Consider the following 19,276-nt stretch of genomic DNA (forward strand, 5'->3'; position numbering starts at 1 on the left):
CATAAACAGATGTCACTTGAGTGGGGTCATCTTCCTCTCAGCTTTGCTTTCTCTGCTCTTCTTCTGGGGCTTCCCAGGTGGCTCAGTGGTAAAGAATCTGCTTGCCAATGCAGGAGATGTGGGTTCGATCCCTGGGTTGGGAAGATCACTTGGCGAAGGGACTGGCAACCCGCTCCAGTATTCTTGCCTGGGAAATCCCATGGAGAGACGAGCCTGGCGGACTGCAGTCCATGGACTCACAGAGAGTCGGACACGACTGAGCAGTTGAGCACGTGGGCTCTCCTTCTGGGGTACCTTGGAGCAGAGCACCATGGCAAGCTCTCCTCTGTTACTCAGGCACGTTCCAGGGAGGACATTCGGCTAAATCCTTAGATTGTTTACAGCCCTCGGAGATAAACCATCAACTTGTTATTGTTACAAGTGGTGAGTTGGCATCCTTCGACCTGGAAATCCCAACAGTTTGGCACTTGGCAGAAGGAATGTAATCTAGAAAACCCTGGAGCTCAGAGCTCTCTGGCCAGCTCACCAGTCACAGGAAAGGATTGCTATGGTGGATTTATGTGATGGACTGTATTGTAACCCTGGGATGCTCCCCCAGAAAAAAAATGATAAAGGAGGCAGAATTAAGTTAGCATCATACTACAGCGTCTAAGACAAGGCTGGCTAGGTTTGTTGAATGCAGTGGGTCGAGCACTGTTATAAAAGTCCCAGGGGTCTTGGTCAGCAGCGAGGAAGAAAGGCAGATGTTGAGACTGCTCCAGGGACAACGAGACTACCACCCCACCTCCCCTGCAGCACTTCAGATGCCCCTGCGACGACCCTGGAGGAAGAACACACTGGATCCTGGTCTTTCATCACAAGATGAGCCAATGAGCTGCAGGGCCTGGAATGCTTTTATGTCATTTTCTCAAATGAATAAGTGATCTTCCCAGAATAGATTTTTCTAATAATTTAAGTTAAAATTATGTACACACAGAGAGAAATTTTGCTAGGAAAGTTGAAGTGACAGATAAAATAGTTTAAAAAAAAAAATGTCCAAATGTTGAAATCAAGCAATCTTAGGTGGTATGCTAGAATAACATCCAAAAGAACAGAAAATCCAATCACCTGGCCCTAGTCATGTACATATGTGGGAAATGGGCCATAAAGAAAGCTGAGCATCTCGAATTATGCTGGAGAAAACTCTTGAGAGTCTCTTGGACTGCAAGGAGATCGAACCAGTCCATCCTAAAGGAAATCAACCCTGAATATTCATTGGAAGGACTGATGCTGAAGCTGAGGCTCCAATGCTTTGGCCACCTGCTGCCAAGAGCCCACCCACTGGATGAGACCCTCATGCTGGTAAAAACTGAAGGCAAAAGGAGAAGATGGGGACAGAGAAGGGAAATGGTTAGATAGCATCACTGATTCAATGGGCATGAATCTGAGCAAACTCTGGGAGATAGTGAAGGATAGAGAAGCCTGGTGTGCTGCAGTGCATGGAGTCGCAAAGAATCAGAGATGACCTGGTGACTGAACACACCACCATACTGAGCATAACAAGCAGGCATCCTACTTGGGCCGTCTAGGCTTTCCCAGAAAACAGGTTTCATCTCTCAAGGTTTGATCTGGATGCTAATTATCCTCTGCTGTGGGGTGGTCCCTGTTACTGGATGGATTTATTATTACCGATTCTCAAACTGGAAAAAAAAAACAGAATGAAGATGACAAAGGGAACACAGTTCATGGTGGTGAGAAGATGGGAGGCAGGGAAAGGTGAGGGAGGAGAGAGGTAACTACAGGCGCTAAACTGGGTCAACACATAATCACTGCCCTGAGAAGGCAGTAGGAAGAACCACGGCATGAAAGGCAGAGCAGGATTCCAACCCCACATCCTCCACTTCCCAGTCGTTTGGACTGCTCCAAACTGGACCTCGTGAGTCTAAAATAAGAGTGTGTAAGGCACTCAGCACGTGAAAGGCTCTACATCCATGGCAGTCATCCTTCTGACTATATTCCAGTAAAGACAGACATTTAAGGCTCTATAGGAACCCCGAGGAGGACTGAGGAGCTCTTCCAGAGGTGGGGGCAGGCCTCCTGGAGGAGGACTGAGGACCAGGCAGATAGCTCTCAGAACCACTGCCCCCATCGTCAAGAAACCAAGAAGATCAGGCTTGTTGCTGAGCAGATGTCCAGTGCTCAGAAAGAGGAAAAGATGGAGTACTAGAATTGCGTGCCTACCAGTTGGTGGTATGTGGTCAAACCCCAGTGAAGTTACACACAGAAATGTTTATGAAGAGGGGTGTGCATGTGGGAAAAGTGAAAGGTGATCAATGAAAGTGAACAAGGTTCTCTAGGAACAAGCCTGTAAACTGATTCCCTCTCTTGGGAAGGATGAACAGGGTGGCCAACCATAGGGAAGGGCACCCATCCAGGACCTGTGGGGTCATGGTCAGGGCTCTACAGAGCTCCTCCACAAGGTTCCCTGAGAAGACTCTCATTGCTGCAGCCAGGGGCTCCGGGGCTTCACCCCACCGGTCTGGGGAGCCTCGAGGAGCTGCTCTGCACCCAGAGGACCCCCCACAGCCTCTCCTAATCTGACTTCTTTTCTTTGTAAAATCGATTTGAAGTCCCCACCTGTCCCCTGCCCAAGGGTACTGGTGGACACCCAGGAGTGGACGCTGTGCTTTTCAAAGTGTTCTCTGGGAAGTAGTGCTGCTTATCGGTCTATCCTGAGGTCAAACAGGTGAAATGGAATCCCTTCAGGCTCTTCCTGGGCCCCAGGGGCTCTCCTTCAGGGAGGTCTCAGAACATACCAAGTGTACTGAAATATACCCACCTTGCACATCCATTGTAACTTTTACTGTAAAAATTTTGAAGGGAAATTTTTTAATAATTTAGCGTTTGAAAGTATTTGGCCAAGAGCAGCACAATTAATTTATAGTTGGCTCTGAGTTCTCGGCAAACATCAGGCATGTTGAGGAATTCTTGGGAAGTGAGAAAAAGCTAACCTACAAATTGTTTTCAAAAGTAATAACATTTTTGAAGACTAAATTTAATGGACTTGACAAGATGTTACACTTTGTAGAAATTTAATTGTATGCTTATAAACTTGGACTTAGCAGTTTGGTTTTTTTTTTTCATATTTTAGAGTTAACACATTTTTTTAGGCCTGAAAAGCTTTTCAGGAGCTTATGAAAAGCATGTCAGCCCCAGGCAGCGGGCTCCATGTCCCGCTTAAAGGGACATGAAGGACATAAGGACTTAAAGGGCCTGAACAGCAGGCATAAGCATCTGGACTCTTTCCCCAAAAGAGCCAGAAACGACGCTCAGAGGGTCACCTCTGGGGCGGGTGCTGCGGGAGCTTGGCCAAGATGGCTTTGGGAATGTACCAGCTGTTCCTGTGTTAGGGCATTGTTTTGTGCTCTGGTTCACCGAAAAGTGGTGACTGACGGAGAATATAGATGTTCACAACGGAAGCATGGTTTCCCCAGCTGTCTGTATGTGTGAGACTCGGGCAGCACCCGCTCTCCACATCTGGGTGTCAGCTCTCTGGCGTCACCCCAGAACTTCTCCCTCAGGCCACAGGCTCCTCTGTGTGGACTCAGGTGGTCCAGTCTGGAGATGTGCGGTAGAGACGCCTGGCAGGCTGCAAGCCAGCAGCGTGGTCTAGGCCAGCTCATGGCCGGGAAGGGCTCTGCCCTCTCCCCAAGCCTCAGGGCACCACAGAGAAGAGCCACAGAGGTCTGATGTCCACCTACTTCTCAGCTCCTGGCCTTGGCTGGTCGGCCTGGTCAGATCTCATGGGCCACGTTCCCCTAGTGGAGGGGTGACTGTGTTGAAAACTGATGTAGGTGGTGAGCCCATTTCTCCACCAGGGTCTGGGTAGGCGAGTCAGGCTGAAGCTGGTCTGCCTCAGACCCACAGGGAGGACACCGGGACTAAGAAGTCACCTGGAGATCCAGACTGACTGCAGGCTCCAACTCAGCTTCACAGAGAGGCCCCGCCATTGGGGGTACTGAGCCCCAGATGGGCCAGCGATATGTGGCTCCTGGCTTCCTGGGAGGCAAGGAACCCCAGAGGGGAGGAAGGGAGCAGGAGGGCACTTAGGGCCCCAAACCTGAAGACCTCCAATGCTCGCCAGACCCTGGTACCTGGGGGCCCGAGACCTGTCTGTTCTGTGTTCCCACGGCCAACATCCCTTCTCCCCGAGGCCTCCTGACTCCAGGGCCTGTGTGCCCTCCACGCCCTGTTCTGCTCCTCCGGGGAACCACGCAGACTCCGCTCAGCCACGGCAGTTCTCTTCACGTGGAATGTTCTGGTCGCAGCTCCGCCGAGAGTGTAAATATGGTCTTTATAGAGAGGAGGCTGGGGCGCTCCCTGCACTCAGAGCCTCGGTGCCGCCGAGTTAGTGTTGGCCTGGCACTCGGGGCAGGGCTGCCCTTTCAGAAGGAGTGCCAAATGAAACACCGCTGGGCACTCTGCGCTCTCTAAGGAGAGCCCCGCCCGCCGCACGCTAAAGATGCAGCTTCATTGACAAAAAAAGGTTTCCATTCTTCATCCCAATGCTTCTTTGTGGCCCTCTCCACTGAAATTCTGACTTTTACAATATGCCTTTATGGAAAATGTCTATCAGTAAATAAGCTTACACTTAGTCTTGGGAATCAAAAAAGCAAATCCAGTCGCTTGTTTGGGGTGGACAGCTCTGAAACTACCAGCTTTCAACTGTCAAAGGAAAGGAAACACGAACCCTCTCTGGCGCCTGCCCTGGTCAGCCTTGTGCTGGGTGCTGTCTTCCAGAGACCCTCAGAAAGTAAGGTCCTTTCCCTCTGATTACAGAAGAGGAGGCAGAGGCTCAGTGAGGAGTCACCCAGTGAGAAGATGCGGTCACCAAGCTTTGAGCCGAGGGCTCCTGACTCCAAGTTTGGGGTCCCATCCCAGGCACACAGATTTCTGAGTCCTAGTCCGACACCTCTCCGAGTCCTACACCACGACATCATGTATGTGCTCAGTCGCTCAGTCATATCCGACTCTCTGCGACCCCGTGGACTGGAGCCCACCAGGCTCCTCTGTCCCTGGGGTTCTCCCGGCAAGAACACTGGAGTGGGAGCCATGTCCTCCTCCAGAGACCATGTACACGTACCAGTTACAGGTTTCTCATCAGAGGCAGGTGTTTTGACTCTGTCATTTTAATGCAGCTGCATGACAATCTCCCTGCTGCTGTTTTCTGCTACTTTATCATTTTATTGCTGTCAACATTTCCTGACTAACTTTCGTCCATCATTTCATCTTCTGACCCTTGCCCCGGCGCCTTTAAGAAGAAGAGGGAACATGTTTGAATGCAGGAGCTCTTCTAGAGCTCGGCAGGGGTGTCTGAGGAATCACCATCTGGAATGGGAGGTCACACTCTGGATGGGAGGTCCTCGGTGTCATGTGAAGTGCAGTACACAGGGGACACATGGAGATCTACTTTAGTAACAGCAGAAAACACTAAACATGTCTACACTATTTCACAGTTACCCCATGACTTTAGAAAGCATGCCATACCTACAAGACTTAAAAGAAAGAATTGCTAGATTTGCCTTTAGGAGGTGGTCCAGTGGTTAAGAATCCACCTGCCAATGCAGGGGACACAGGTTCAGTCCCTTGTCCGGAAGATTCCATATGCCATGGAGCAACTAAGCCTGTGCACCACAACAATTAAGCCCTTGCACCCTAGAGCCTGTGCTCCGTGTCAAGAGAAGTCACCGCAATGAGAAGCCGGAGCACCACAACTAGAGAGCAGCGCCTGCTTGCCACAACCAGAGAAAAGCCCGAGCACAGCAAGGAAGACCCAGTGAGGCCATAAATACATAAATAAACACAAATCTAATGATAAGAGTCAATCAACAAAAACCATTTTAAAAAGGAAAAGGGAAGCTGATATGTCATAAGAAACACTGCAACAGTTAAAATAGTTATAAAACAGGCAAAGGACACTAATAGGTAAGCACAGAAGAAAAATCAAGGAAGATTTTAAAAGGCACAACACTTTGACAAAGAAGAACTGTAAGTTCTTATTTTTCCTAGCCTGGCTGCGGGGCAACGATTAAGATGAGCTGTAGGGACACAGACAGAAGTCAGCCAGGCCCCTGCCCTGCAGTTCAATCTGCTCAAGGAGCCGGAAGAGGACCTCAGGATGTGGGCTCTGGACACCACCCGGGTGCAGGTACCATACCTGCCCCCTGCCGGCCACATGACCTCGGGAGTGTCACCCAAGGGGCCGACGCTCTACTGTCCTCATCTGTGGAGGGGGAAGCCTGCCTGGCAGGAGTGTCAGGAAGATCTCAGGTATGAATGCATGGATGGGGCACGGAGTAAATGCCCAGCAGTGGTGGCTAGTAGAAATATTCTATTATTACTTCCACTCCAGTCAAGCCTCTCTGAGCACCAAGGTTTCACAATCTGGGGTTTGGAGGTTCATTTACCTTCTGATTATCAGCAAATTTGTGTGTCTTTCTGGGTAGAGGATCTGGAGCATCCCCCAAACGTTTAAAAGGACTGGTGGCCCCAAAACCTTTAAAAATACTTGCCTCTTAAAAAAAAAAAACAAAAACAGCCCTTTGTAGAAATGTCAAAGGCAAAGCTAGAACCGCTCCTGGAACCCAGACAGGGAGCGCAGGTGAGGCTGACTGCCCCCACCCCCTGGGCCTCAAAGACTCTCCCCACGTGGTACCCCCGCCTTCCAAGCTGGCCTTTCAGCCTGAGGATCCATGGAACCCGCTGCAGCTCTGCAGGGAGAGGAAGAGGCCCGGCTGCTCGTCTTCCATGGGCGCTGTTCTGCAGGCTGCTGGACCTTCTGTCACCCGCTTTCGTGTCCAGCAGCCTCTCTTGTGCATCTGACTTGGTGTTGAGCTGGGAGGCCTCCCACCCCCGCTCCGCGCTCCGCTCCAGCTGCTGGGGACAGACTCCCATTCTCTGCCTTGGTCCCCGGGGCCGTGGGCCGAACACAACCCATTTTTTTTCTCCGTCATTAATGTTCTTTCTGGAGGTGTGGGCTCCCCTTCTTGGGATGGAAGAGGCACAAGGCAAAGAAGGAGGTGGCTGTTTGTGTCGTATCTGCTACAGGGCGGGTGCTGGGGGCCAAGAGGGCTGGCCGGCGGGTAAATGGGTAAGCACCGCTCCCTGGAGGATGCAGGGAGGGGGTCAACGGTCAGTGGTCAGTGGTGAGCGCTCACGCCCACCTTGCTTCTTGGTGCTGCTGGGCCCCGGGCACAAAGGGTGAAAAAGGCAGTCCGTGCCCTGCCGTCAGGTTCCAGGTGGGGACACTCACGCACTGCCATGAGGCCTCAGAAAAGGCCCACATGAGGTGTCCGACAGAGACCACATTCAACCTCATCCTACTTAACCATCACAGAGGACTAATCCAGCCCCATCACCTCCACGAGGGAGCGTGAGAAGTCTGATCGACACGGGAAAAGCTACACACACCTGCTCCTGTGCCTGTCCACTCCTCTCCCCCACGTGCAGAAAGGATTGGACCCACGGGAATGCAGGTCGAGAGAAGGCTTCCACCGCCCAGCACAGGACCTGCTGGGGCCAGGACGCAATATCAACAGTTGTTGAACAAACATATGCACAAATGGAATAAGATGGAGTTCTCTTAGGACTTTTGGTCTGAACCATTCTTCAGTTAAGGACTGCTTTGAAGAGAAGCTAAAGCTGTGTGTGGTGATATTATTTAAAAATACACAGTTCAGTGGCTAGGTCCTGAAAAATATCTGAAGTTTCCTCAGATCAATTAGGATGAATCCAGTTTACTTGGCTCCTAGTGACTCGGGTTTGCGCCCACTTGAGGACCTGACTAACGTTCAAACATGGGAAACCACTGCCAGGGGAAATGGGGGAGGGGCGAAAGACCTCTCGCAGTGACCCCCACCCAGCTGCCCAACATCAGGGAAGTCCCAGGTCACAGAACCCTTCTGGTCTTAGTTTCAGAAGAGCCATGTATTGGGATGGGGTGGACACCATCCTTTAAGCTCATGGACCTTGAAACGTGAGTTCTGAGTGCCTTGGTCCTTGGTGAGCTTGCTCTAGTATATACTAATAGAGCTAAACAGAAATGCTTTTGTTGTTGTTCAGTTGCTAAGTCGTGTCAGACTCAATGACCCCATGGACTGCAGCACGGCAGGCTTCTCCTGTTCTTTACTGTCTCCCAGAGTTTGATCCATTGAGCTGGTGATCTTATCCAGCCATTTCATCCTCTGCCACCCCCCTTCTCCTCCTGCCCTCAATCTTTCCCAGAAAAAAAGTGAACATGAAAGTCGATCAGTACTGTCTGCCATCCCCTTCTCCTCCTACCCTCAATCTTTCCCAGAAAGAAAGTAAAAGTGAAAGTCACTCAGCAGTGTCTGACTCTTTGCAACCCCATGAACTATACAGTTCTTGGACTTCTTCAAGCCAGAATACTGCAGTGGGTGGCCTTTCCCTCCTCCAGGAGATATTCCCAACCCAGTGATCGAACCTAGGTCTCCTGCATTGCAGGCAGATTCTTCACCAGCTGAGACACAAGGGAAGCCCAAGAATACTGGAGTGGGTAGCCTATCCCTTCTTCAGGGGATCTTCCCGACCCAGGAATCGAATTGGGGTCTCCTACATTGCAGGCAGATTCTTTACCAAGTGAGCCATCAGGGAAGCCCAATCTTTCTCAGAATCAGGGTCTTTTCCAATGAGTCGGCTCTTCTCATCAGGTGGCCAAAGTATTTGAGCTTCAGCATCAGGCCTTCCAATGCTTCCCTGGTGGCTCAGACAGTAAAGAATCTGCCTTCAACGCAGAAGACCTGGGTTCAGTCCCTGGGTTGGGAAGATCCCCTGGAGGAGGAATGACAACCCACCCCTGTATTCTTGCCTGGGAAATTCTGTGAAGAGAAGAGCCTGAGGGGCTACAGTCCATGGGGTCGCAAAGAGTCAGACACAACCAAGCAATGAACAGAAACTTAAGTCCCCCCAAAAGATATCTGGAGGCCAGTGTCTGAATCCCAGAAATGTCCCAAAATTTCTGGCTACAGGTTCTGGGCACTGCTGGGGCCCCTGTGACCCCATGGAATTTCACTTACTAAAAACTGCAGCGACTGTCCCCGAGCACCATCCCTGGGAAGGCTGGTGTGGAGTCAGCCAGGCTGGGAAGGGCAGCAAGCCAGGCTCACTGGCCAGGCGGAGCCCCAAAGGTGTTGACAGATGCTGCTGCCCCTCAGCAGGCTCACATATCCTTCTGCCAATAAAACAACCTAGAAAAATCACTCCCGGACTTGCACATAAATATCCCAGCAATCCGTACCGTTCCATGAGGTAAACATGAGCTGCCTCTACAGAAGGGGGAAACAGAGGGCTTGGCAAGTAAGGAAGCTCGGCCCACCACACCGTGTAGGAGTCGGGGTGAAAGTGTGCCCAGAACCCAGGTGTCCGGACCCCCGAGTCCTCGGTTCTTGTCTTTACATCACGTTGCTTCTCAAACTCACAAACCCAAAGCAGTGCCCTGCAGGCCTGTGGCTTCCAGCCGGAGCCTAGCCCGAGGCTGAGCTGCTGCGGGTGCAGCCGGCGGTGGGGGGAAGGGCAGGACGCGACTCAGGGGCCAGGCGACAGGGCGGTCTGTGACGCGTGCACACCTGTGCCCCCAGGCCCATGGAGAGACTGCCTGCAAGCCCTGGAGGATGGCCACGACACCAGCTCCATCTACCTGGTGAAGCCAGAGAATACCAACCGCCTCATGCAGGTGTGGTGCGACCAGAGACATGACCCCGGGGGCTGGACGGTCATCCAGAGGCGGCTGGACGGCTCGGTCAACTTCTTCCGGAACTGGGAGACGTACAAGGTGAGGACCCCCACCCCCTGCCACCCAGAGCACCAGGGCCCTCGGAGGGAGTCAGGTGTTGCCCGTGAGGCCTGTGTGGCCCGAGGGAGGAGGACCCTGACAGGGCTACCAAGGTGGGGAGGATCAGCTGCTCCTTCCTGGCCCTGCCGACAACCACGGCAGGATACAGAGTGAGGGGTCCAAACCACGAAAGCCCCACAGACGGGGAGGGAACTTAGAGCCCAGTCCTGATATGGGGAGCACTGTGGTCCCGGCTGGGGCTCCCAGGGGAAGACCTGCCCTCAAAGCCCAGAAAGGGCAGGGCCTGAGGCTCCAGGGCCCTGGGAGGATCTCCTACATGGCCTGCTGTAGGGAATTGCGGAGATACTGGGTCCTAACCCCAGGGTTCAGCCTCGGGGCTCCCAATTCCCAGGGAGCTGAATGCTCCTCCTCCTAGTAGGAGGAAAGGCTGAGGGCTCTGCCCCACTCCCGGCTTCCTCCTCTGAACAAAGAGGCCGTGCGGAGGACACCCGCCACGTGCAGGTGCTTCTGTTTACCACCTCCTTTACTCTCAGGTCAGCCCCATGGGGAGAGGCTGGTCCGGACCCAGTTTAGGGATGAAAAGTCTGCACAGACAGGAGCAGGCAGAGCAGTGAACACAGCCTAGGCACAGCTGACCAGCACCAGGATCGCGACACCCACACGAGGCTCCGCGGGCCCCACTCCTGCCCTGCTTGTCCTCCAACCCACCTCCTGACCGGCCTGTGCCCTTTGCTTTCTCCTCTGCCTCCTAGCCGAGAGGTTCCTGAAGCCTCACTTCCCTCACTCCTTCCATCTCCTCTCCACGTTCCCTTCCTCAGAGCAGTCGGCACAGGGGTTACATCTGGGCTCTAGGCTCAAATCCTGGCTCACAAGCTCTGCGACCCTGGGCCTCTCTGGGCCTCAGTCCACCCACTCTAGGGAGGACACTGAGAGTACCCCGCTCACACGGCTGGTGTGAGGATTAAGAAAATAACCTATGAAAAGCTCTGATAAGAGTACCAGCATTAAGTCCTACTGAACACTGGTTATTATTATCATTAACGAATTCAGCTATTTCCAAGACTTCAAGTGGCCACCACTTGGCCGATGACTCTCAAAACCATATGGAAAAATGGTAATATATCCACTGGATTCTAGACCTAGGAGGGATCATGCCTTTGTCAGAGCTCACACCCGTGCCTTGGTTTACAAGAGACTCTTACACGCAGCCCCTCCCCAGAGAAGGGAACAGAAACTCAGAGAAGGTAAGGGAATTGCCCAAGGAACTCATGTTGCAAGCCTACTGTGTGCTAGGCTCTCAGTTTACCAGGTTACGTGTGTTCCTATAGCAACCCTGCAGGATGGATAATGTAGAGGAACCCATGTTCACACAATGCTTAGCACGAAACAGGCACTCTATCAATAGTCTCGAGTGATGCCTGACTGAGGCTGAGAACATGCAAAGTGACTTCATCAAGTGACAGCCAGGTGGGGAAAGCAAGGGATTATATGCAGGCCTGCCTTCTGCTCTGCCTGCTTCCAAGACCCCGCGTCCGGCGCTGAGCAGCCGACAGCTGGGCCCAGCTGGCTGAGCATACTGCATATTCCTCACTAATGCTCTCCCACATTTTCCCCAGCAAGGGTTTGGGAACATTGACGGCGAGTACTGGCTGGGCCTGGAGAACATTTACTGGCTGACGAACCAAGGCAACTACAAGCTGCTGGTGACCATGGAGGACTGGTCTGGCCGCAAGGTCTTTGCAGAGTATGCCAGCTTCCGCCTGGAGCCTGAGAGCGAGTATTACAAGCTGCGGCTGGGGCGCTACCATGGCAATGCTGGCGACTCCTTCACCTGGCACAATGGCAAGCAGTTCACCACCCTGGACAGAGACCACGACGTCTACACAGGTAGGAGCAGGTGAAGGGTGGGGGAACAGGGTCAACCAAAGCTCAGCCTCTGACTCCCGAGCCTGAGAACAGGACCATCCAGGGCCCAGCTGCCCAACTCTGTTCCCATCCCCTGAACGTCCACTCCTCTGCCCTCTGCCCACAGATCCCCTTTGCAAGGCTGGGTCAGCATGGCATTTACGAAAAGGGCAAGGTACAGAGGTCCCCGAGTGACAGGCTGGAGGGCCACTCTGGGCCAAGCTGGACATTGTGCTGGGCTGTGCACCGCGTCACTCCCTGCCTGAGCACCAGGAGTCAGGGCCACACAGCCTGCGGAACAAGGCTGCCCCGCCTCCTACACGCCCGAGTCCTCCCAGTCCCTCTGGGCCTGTTTCCACATCTGGGAATGAGGACTTACCTACCGAGCAGAGGGTGAGAAGGGGGTGAGAAGGTGAGAAAGTGCCTGCAGTGCTCTGCCTGGGCCTTGGGAGACTAGGGCTCTGAGTAGGGACAGTCTCTCAGGCGTTGTCAGTGCAGCGCTGCGGGAAGCTACTGAGAGGAAATCGGGCAGGAGGGACGAATCCACCTGCCCAAGACTGCAGGCCTCAAGTCCAGATCTTTAGTAAATAAAAAGCAAGGGAGAAAACAGAAAACCCTGAGAAGCACACACAGCCTGGCCCCGAGTCTAGACATCAACCCCCCACCGCGTGCACCTCAGCTCCTGGGGACGAAGGGCCCTGCACCCTTGTCAGGTGGCAGAATTCATAGCTCCTCTGTGAGGGGCTGAGCCCCACTTCAGGCCGAGGCTGTCTGTTCTCGTGGGTGAACCTGGCCCTTTAGTCCCAGGCCAAAGGCTACCCCCTGCTTTGAGGATGCTAGTGGTAAAGAATCTGCCTGCCAATGCAGGAGACTCAAGAGACGCGATGTGGGTTTGATCCCTGGGTCGGGAAGATCCCCTGGAGGAGGAAATGGCAACCCACTCCAGGATTCCAGCCTGGGAAAATCCCACAGACAGAGGAGCCTGATGGGCTACAATCCAGGGGGTTGCAAAGAGTCGGACGCAACTGAGCCCCAAGAACTCTCTGCTCTTCAGAAAAGCCCGGCTGCCTGTCCCCGGAGGAGGGTCCCCACCCCAGGTCCCCAGGCAGCAGACAGGGACACTCCACACATCTCCACCTACTCCTGGCACAGAGCTGACCCTGCCACAGGGGCCCCGAGGAGGTGGCGTGTTTGCTGAGGCCAGGGCTGCCCAGGCTTCAGGAAGAGCAGGGCAGGAAGATGCCCTCTGAGCTGGTCGGACGCCGGGGACAGAAGGCTGGCTTACAGCCATTATGGGGAGCAGCAGAAGGCTGCTCTGCGGCCCCAACCGTCAGGCCCATCTGGCAGCAGGGTCACTGGACGCGAGGCAGTGAGCTCCCTGTCCCTGGAGGCGTGTGGGGCAAGCTTAGGAGGGGCATCCCCTGGCTGAGGAAGGCTTGGCTGTGGCATGCCCAGGGCCCTGCCCTCTGAATCCGACACAGCCACTCGGAGCTCGTGACCTCTGGTTGTAGTCCGAAGGAGCCAGAGGAGAACTCTGGGACGACCTGGGCTGCCGGGGCTCTGGGCGCCTGGCGCTGGGACTCCTCTCGGTGTTCTGCCTCAGCCGGCCTGCTTCCTCCTCACCTCACCCCACGGCTGCTTCTGGAGCGGAGCCGCCAGCCCCGCTGGGTCGCCAAACCCTCAAACCTGATAAGGCAGCCTGTGCCCTGAGTGGGGTGCCCCCTGGGCCCGACAGTGTCGTCCCCATTCCTGGGAAGGGCAATGCCCCTGCATGCCCGCTTGTGCCTTGCCCACACTTTTAGTGGTGTTCCGAACTGCTTGTCCTTGGCAGCACAATCCAGCATGATATGAGGGTGCCAGAAACTTTATGAAAGTATCTTGCTTTTGTGGAAAAAAAAAAATTTTGGCTGGATGACAGGGTAGGGAGGAATAAAGGAACATTTCATCTTAAACACTTCCTCTGTCACTCTAGAAAGACTCTTGATCTAATAGTTTCAATGAAAAAGAAATTCCTAAGAAAAATCCTTTGGCTCTCAACCCGTCCACCTTGGGTCATTTCCATTTTCTGCACAAACCCGGGGTGTGGAGCCCTCCCTGGTGCTTGCTCCGCAGCTAGCCCTGGGCTAGTACTCGGCCTCCTTCAGCTCCCAGGTGGGTCCTACCTACCTTGTGCAGGGGCATCGCCTCATCCTTGTTTTACAAGCAGTGTTCGGGGGCTCACCAAGGTGAGGTCGTTCGCCCAAGATCACAGAGCCCGAGTCAGAAGGAAGGTCTGAGCAAGTCTGAGGCCCCGTGCCCTCTCTGGCATCCTTGTTCCAAATGCCCCCCAGTTGGGGGGTGTCCCTTGGAAGCCCCCCGAGAGCAAATAGCAGACACAAGTCAAACCTCCTCCCTGAACTTCTCGCTCTTTCTCTCCCGCAGGCAACTGTGCCCACTACCAGAAGGGCGGCTGGTGGTATAACGCCTGTGCCCACTCCAACCTCAATGGGGTCTGGTACCGAGGGGGCCACTACCGGAGCCGCTACCAGGACGGGGTCTACTGGGCTGAGTTCCGCGGAGGCTCCTACTCGCTCAAGAAGGTGGTGATGATGATCCGGCCCAACCCCAACACCTTCCACTAGGCTGGCCCCCCTCAGGGCCGCGAGGGCCGGGACGCTGGACTCTGACTCCCTGAGTCACCGCGGCAGATAAAGGCGGCCGATCTCTGTCCCTACTACTCCTCTCCGCCTCGGACAGCCCTCCGTGTTTCCAGACAGGACAGGACTGCACATAAGTCTTTCCTTAAGTAAATTAAGTCCTTACAATAAAAACACACCTGCAAAGTACCTTCGTAATATACACGTGTGTGAGCCGACCTCGTGCACCTGTGTGAATGCCATGTATATATGCGTTTAGATATATACCTGTGCCGTATATCTAGATACATATATATAGGTTTGCCGTATATACCGAAACACAGGTATATTCAACTCTCAGATGTTGAGGGCTGTTCACGACAGCTCTGCTCTTAGGAGAAGAGCACTTCGTTTGTGTTGTGTTACTTGAGTCTGAGGGCACATCGCAGACTGTGTGGCTCCAGTTCAAACAGCAGTCCTTGGTGTGCACGTGCCTGGCTTCTTCTAGGACCGTCCACAGTGTTATCCTCTCACACTGGGCTTCCCAACTTCCTCGCTTAGGATCCTCTTTGGCACCTAACCCAGTTTCAAAACACCCTCCCCTCTCTATTTCTAGCCTTCTCCTTGTTCTCAGGACAGTTCACCACCTCCCCATCCAGCCAGCCACCCACCCACCTGCGCATCCACTCCACACCAGTCGCAAAGTGCCTTCTGCACTCCAGTCCCAGCCACTCGAGTTCCAGGCACCTTTCCTTTTCTTTTCTCCCCGCCGACTTACTCCTCACCTTTTCTATCCCCCTGTGCTTTCTTCCCGGGCAAGATTCCCTAGCTTCTCAGTAGGAAACAGTCTGGACTCCATGTGGTCAGGAAAGGGAAAGTCAGACCCCAAAGCTCACTCCCGGCCACATGGACAATGGTTAATTTCAGTCTCGTACTTTCCAGTCACACGTTAGCCTACTTGTCATTTTAACCTCTGCGAAGTAATAGCCTACCTTGCCAGAAGATATTCAACTGAAGAGAAAGCATCATCCAACTGTTGGGGGCCCCAAACGGCTACAGACCAAAGGTGTCATGCTCTCAGGCCGACTGGCGTCCACATCTCGTCTCCAGACTACACTTCCCCAGAGACAAGGCGCCTCAAAAACGAGAACTGGCCACTTGCCGTGAGTTACTGAATAATCAGGGGCCACGGAGCCCTCGGTCAGCACGTTGCTGGCCCTGAAGCATCAGGCTCAGTACTGCTGGGACTCTTGCCAAGCAGGGAGCGAGGGACAAACAAGAAGGTGAGACCCTCCTGGAGGGCGCATGGGTCAGGGCGGGCGGGTGAGACGGTGGAACGTTTGGTACTGTTTGCGTCCGGCTGTGTGCCTATTACCTCAGCAGTCTCACAAGTGTACCATGTAGCACGTTTTGTGTATATAAAAGGGAGGGTTTTTTTTTTTAATATATTCTCAGATTATCCTTGTAATAACACATCTGCAATAAAAGCCATCTGTGCTATCTGGATGTATCTACATCGTGCGTTATTGTTTTAGAAAGCTTTCCTGGGGCCTCCGACATCACAGCCTCTTTGAGTAACACCAGGAAGAGATTCATCCCGGTGTTTAGAAATACTCCAGTCTCCCAATCCCTGGTTGCCACCTGCGCCCTCAGAAGTCCCATGACAGAACCTCAGGCCACGAAGGCTCTCTGGAGGCCCGCCTCCTTAAGTCCAGTTGTGTCTGGATGTCTCTGCTGGATACAGGCAGTACAGTCAACCCCTAAAACACCCTTCCCCAGGTCTGGTCCCATTTCATCAAATGACACCTTCTACTTAACTGCTCTGGGCTTCTCTAGTGGCTCAGACGGTAGAGAATCTGCCTGCAAGGCAGGAGACCCGGGTTCGATCCCTGGGTCGGGAAGATCCCCTGGAGAAGGGAATGGCTACCCACTCCAGTATTCTTGTCCGGAGAATTCCATGGACAGAGGAGCCTGGTGGGCTACAGTCCATGGGATTGCAAAGAGTGGGACACAACGGAGCAGGCACGTCTACTCAACTGCTCGGGTCAGAAGCAAGGACTCCTCCCTCTCCGTGGCTGTGGTCCACCATCCCTCCGTGCAAGGCCTCTTCTCCACCTTGACGTAGGCCTTCCTCCCCCTCCCCTTGACTGAGGCTCCCCACCAGACCAGGAGCCCTGTGCCTTCGCCTTCCTCTCCCAAAAGACTTCCACAAAAGCTGCTAGAACCACCTTCGGTGGACACGGAAGGCATCTCGGGGCATGACAGGAAACCCCAAACCATAAAGGAAAAGACAAGGGATAGGACTAAAGAAAATTCCATGGTTTTTGCCCTCTGGCAAACAAAGCAAAATAAAACGTGACAAAGATTGAAAAGCAAATACTAAATGAGAGAAAAATTTAGGATTGACAATCATGATGTGCCAAGAACTCTTTCAAATTATGAAGAAAGATATAAACACTGTTACAGAAAACTTGGTGACGCACACAAACACAGAAGAAGACTCAAAAATGGCCAGTAAACAAGAAAAGAGGCCAACCTCAGAAATCACCAGAGAGGTACATTAAATCAAGCATAGACCATCACATGGTGTCTGGCGGACTAGCAAAAACGAAAAAAGGTCAATCTCCACGTTGACAAGGGAATAGAGAAGAAACACATACTCTGTATACTCTGGATGGAAGTATAAACTGATTCAATATTTTTAAAGAGCAGTCTGGCAATGTATACATCAAAATTTGAAATGCACTTAAACCTTTGGACTCACCAATGTCTCTTCGTGATAACCAAGCAATGGTGCCATACGAGAGCCTTTTCTGGCACAGCTGTTGTGTGGAGAGACTGATGTTTACTGAAGCTTACTGAGTGCTTGGAACTGGACTTGTGTCCACTTATGTGGCCTCACAGCAGCCTGTGAAGGAGGGACTATTGTTCTCACTCCACAGTAGGGGAGAAAGAGGGGCTTTCGGCTAGAATGCTGGTAAAAATGCACCCTCAGGAATATTTCAGAAGGTTCTGGGTGTCAGGCTCTAAGGAAAGAGTTCTCAACTCCCTTCTCCCAAAGCCCCAGTCAGTGGTGGGAGTCACAGTGGAATCTGGACACTACCAAGTGTCCTCAACTTTGGCCCATCCCATGCCCACCCCGGATACCTGGACTGGAGCGTGTGGCATGCAAGGACAGAAGGCGGAGGAAGACAGGGCCCAATCTAGCCTGTCACTGGTCTCTGTACAAACCCAGAGCAGCGAGCTCGGGGTGGGGGGATGAGGGGTAGCCACATTTTTTTCTAAACTGGTTGGGAAGCAAACAAAAGCAGGGCATGACATCACCATTCTCCAAGCCCCACTCACCCCAATACCCAAAACTGTTGTTGTTCAGTCGCTAAGTCATGTCCAACTGTCTGCAACCCCACGGACTGCAGCACACCAGGCCTCCCTCTCCCTCACCATCTCCCGGAGTTCACCCAAGTTCCTGTCCATTGAATCAGTGATGTCATCCGACCATCTCACCAATCCCCACCCACCCCGATACCTAAAACTGAGTCTTGGTCAAATCATACCCCAGCCACGTGGAAGGAGAGGAAGGAATAAGCGCATCAGAGACTAGGAAATCCACTCTCCCTGGGGTAAAACGGCAGAAGGGGAGCAGTTTACCAAACCAACAGCATCAAAGAAGAGAACAGGGAGAGGAAAGGGAGGTACTCAAGGCCTAGCTCCTGGCGCCCAGGGAGTCGCTCCCCGGCCAGCACGCAGGCCGTCAACACTCGGCCCGACCAAGCCTACATCCACACCCCTCCTCCTCCCCCATCCTGCCCAGGGACTTCTCATAGGACAGTCACGGGGTCCTCCTGCTACTAAGGTCTCCATGATGAGCGCATCCACAGACAGACCCACGAGGAAGTCAGTGAAACCCTGGTGGATGGAGGGCACCCACCTGCTGGACTCCCGCAGGGAACATGGCGGGAAGACAGAGAGTGACGCTGAGCGGCACCCCTCCCCCGAATCAAGAGGATCTGAGCCAAGACTGAAAAGAGAAACCTTTGAACTACTGCAAACATGGGGCGGGAATCCACAACGTTCATAATCCACAGGTGCTTTGTGGGAACTCAAGGGTTCCCTGATCTCCCAGGGGCACCTCATCCGTTGTATACGGTCTGGGAAAGACTCTCAGTTACAGTAAGGGAAAGCTAGAGAGTTGGATTAAACAGAAAAGGGAACATTTTTTAAGTGTAACAAAATGTTAAACAGCCACTCTTTCTGCCTCAGTTTTACCTGAGGCTCGAAAGGCTAAGGACAAAATAATAGCTGCCAAAGGTTCCCACATTCTGGAGCAAGGTGCAGGACCATCCCTGCGAGGGGGAGGCTCCACACTGGTTCTGCAGCATCAGCTGACTGCCCACCTGTGGCCTGTGGAGGCTCAGAAAGTGCATCCCAGGGAGTGGGGGTGGGCGAGGGGGAGAGGATGAGTCGTCCCCATGCTATGCTCCCCGAGACCACAGGGAGGGTGGGTGCTCGCCACCCCCCTCAACTCAAGTCTAGTGAGAGGAGCTTCCAGGGACCATTCCAGGAGTCTGACGTGGGTGAGCGTCAGCACCACCATCTGACTCATGTCTCAAGTCTGCAGGCCGGGGCGGGAAGCAGCGAGAAGTGGTACTGCAGTGCAAGCCAATGGCAAGACCAAAGTGGGGGGCTCCTAGGAACTAGGGTGCTGCCTGCATGGAGGGCTGGGGGCAGTGCAGGAGGCCCAAGGGCCAAGGAAGGGCACTGCCCCCACGAAGGGAGCTGAGTCAGAGGTGCCCAGAATGGAAATTCTGAAGAAGCAGCAGCAAAGAGGGAGAAAGGATTGCAAAGAGAGGAAAAGAGAGAGCGTGCGAGCTGGCAATGGGCACACGCGCGGGGCGCCAGCTCTGGT

The 19,276-nt window shown here is 53.4% G+C and overlaps 2 protein-coding genes across 10 annotated transcripts in view; one reads left to right on the top strand and one right to left on the bottom strand.

Annotated features, from left to right (window-relative positions):
- Positions 1 to 15,880, top strand: part of ANGPTL2 (angiopoietin like 2) — a 35,901-nt gene extending 20,021 nt beyond the window's left edge. Inside the window, exons 3-5 of the mRNA XM_043916824.1 lie at positions 9,636 to 9,829; positions 11,467 to 11,737; positions 14,177 to 15,880. Of these exons, the coding sequence (XP_043772759.1) occupies positions 9,636 to 9,829; positions 11,467 to 11,737; positions 14,177 to 14,376 (665 nt within the window). The 3' untranslated portion in view covers positions 14,377 to 15,880. The remainder of the gene's footprint in view (positions 1 to 9,635; positions 9,830 to 11,466; positions 11,738 to 14,176) is intronic.
- RALGPS1 (Ral GEF with PH domain and SH3 binding motif 1) overlaps positions 1 to 19,276 on the bottom strand; it is a 298,169-nt gene that overhangs the window by 122,162 nt on the left and 156,731 nt on the right. The gene's annotated exons all lie outside the window — the stretch shown is intronic.

This window comes from Cervus elaphus, chromosome 11, assembly GCF_910594005.1.
Source record: "Cervus elaphus chromosome 11, mCerEla1.1, whole genome shotgun sequence".
Taxonomy (NCBI): Eukaryota; Metazoa; Chordata; class Mammalia; order Artiodactyla; family Cervidae; genus Cervus; species Cervus elaphus.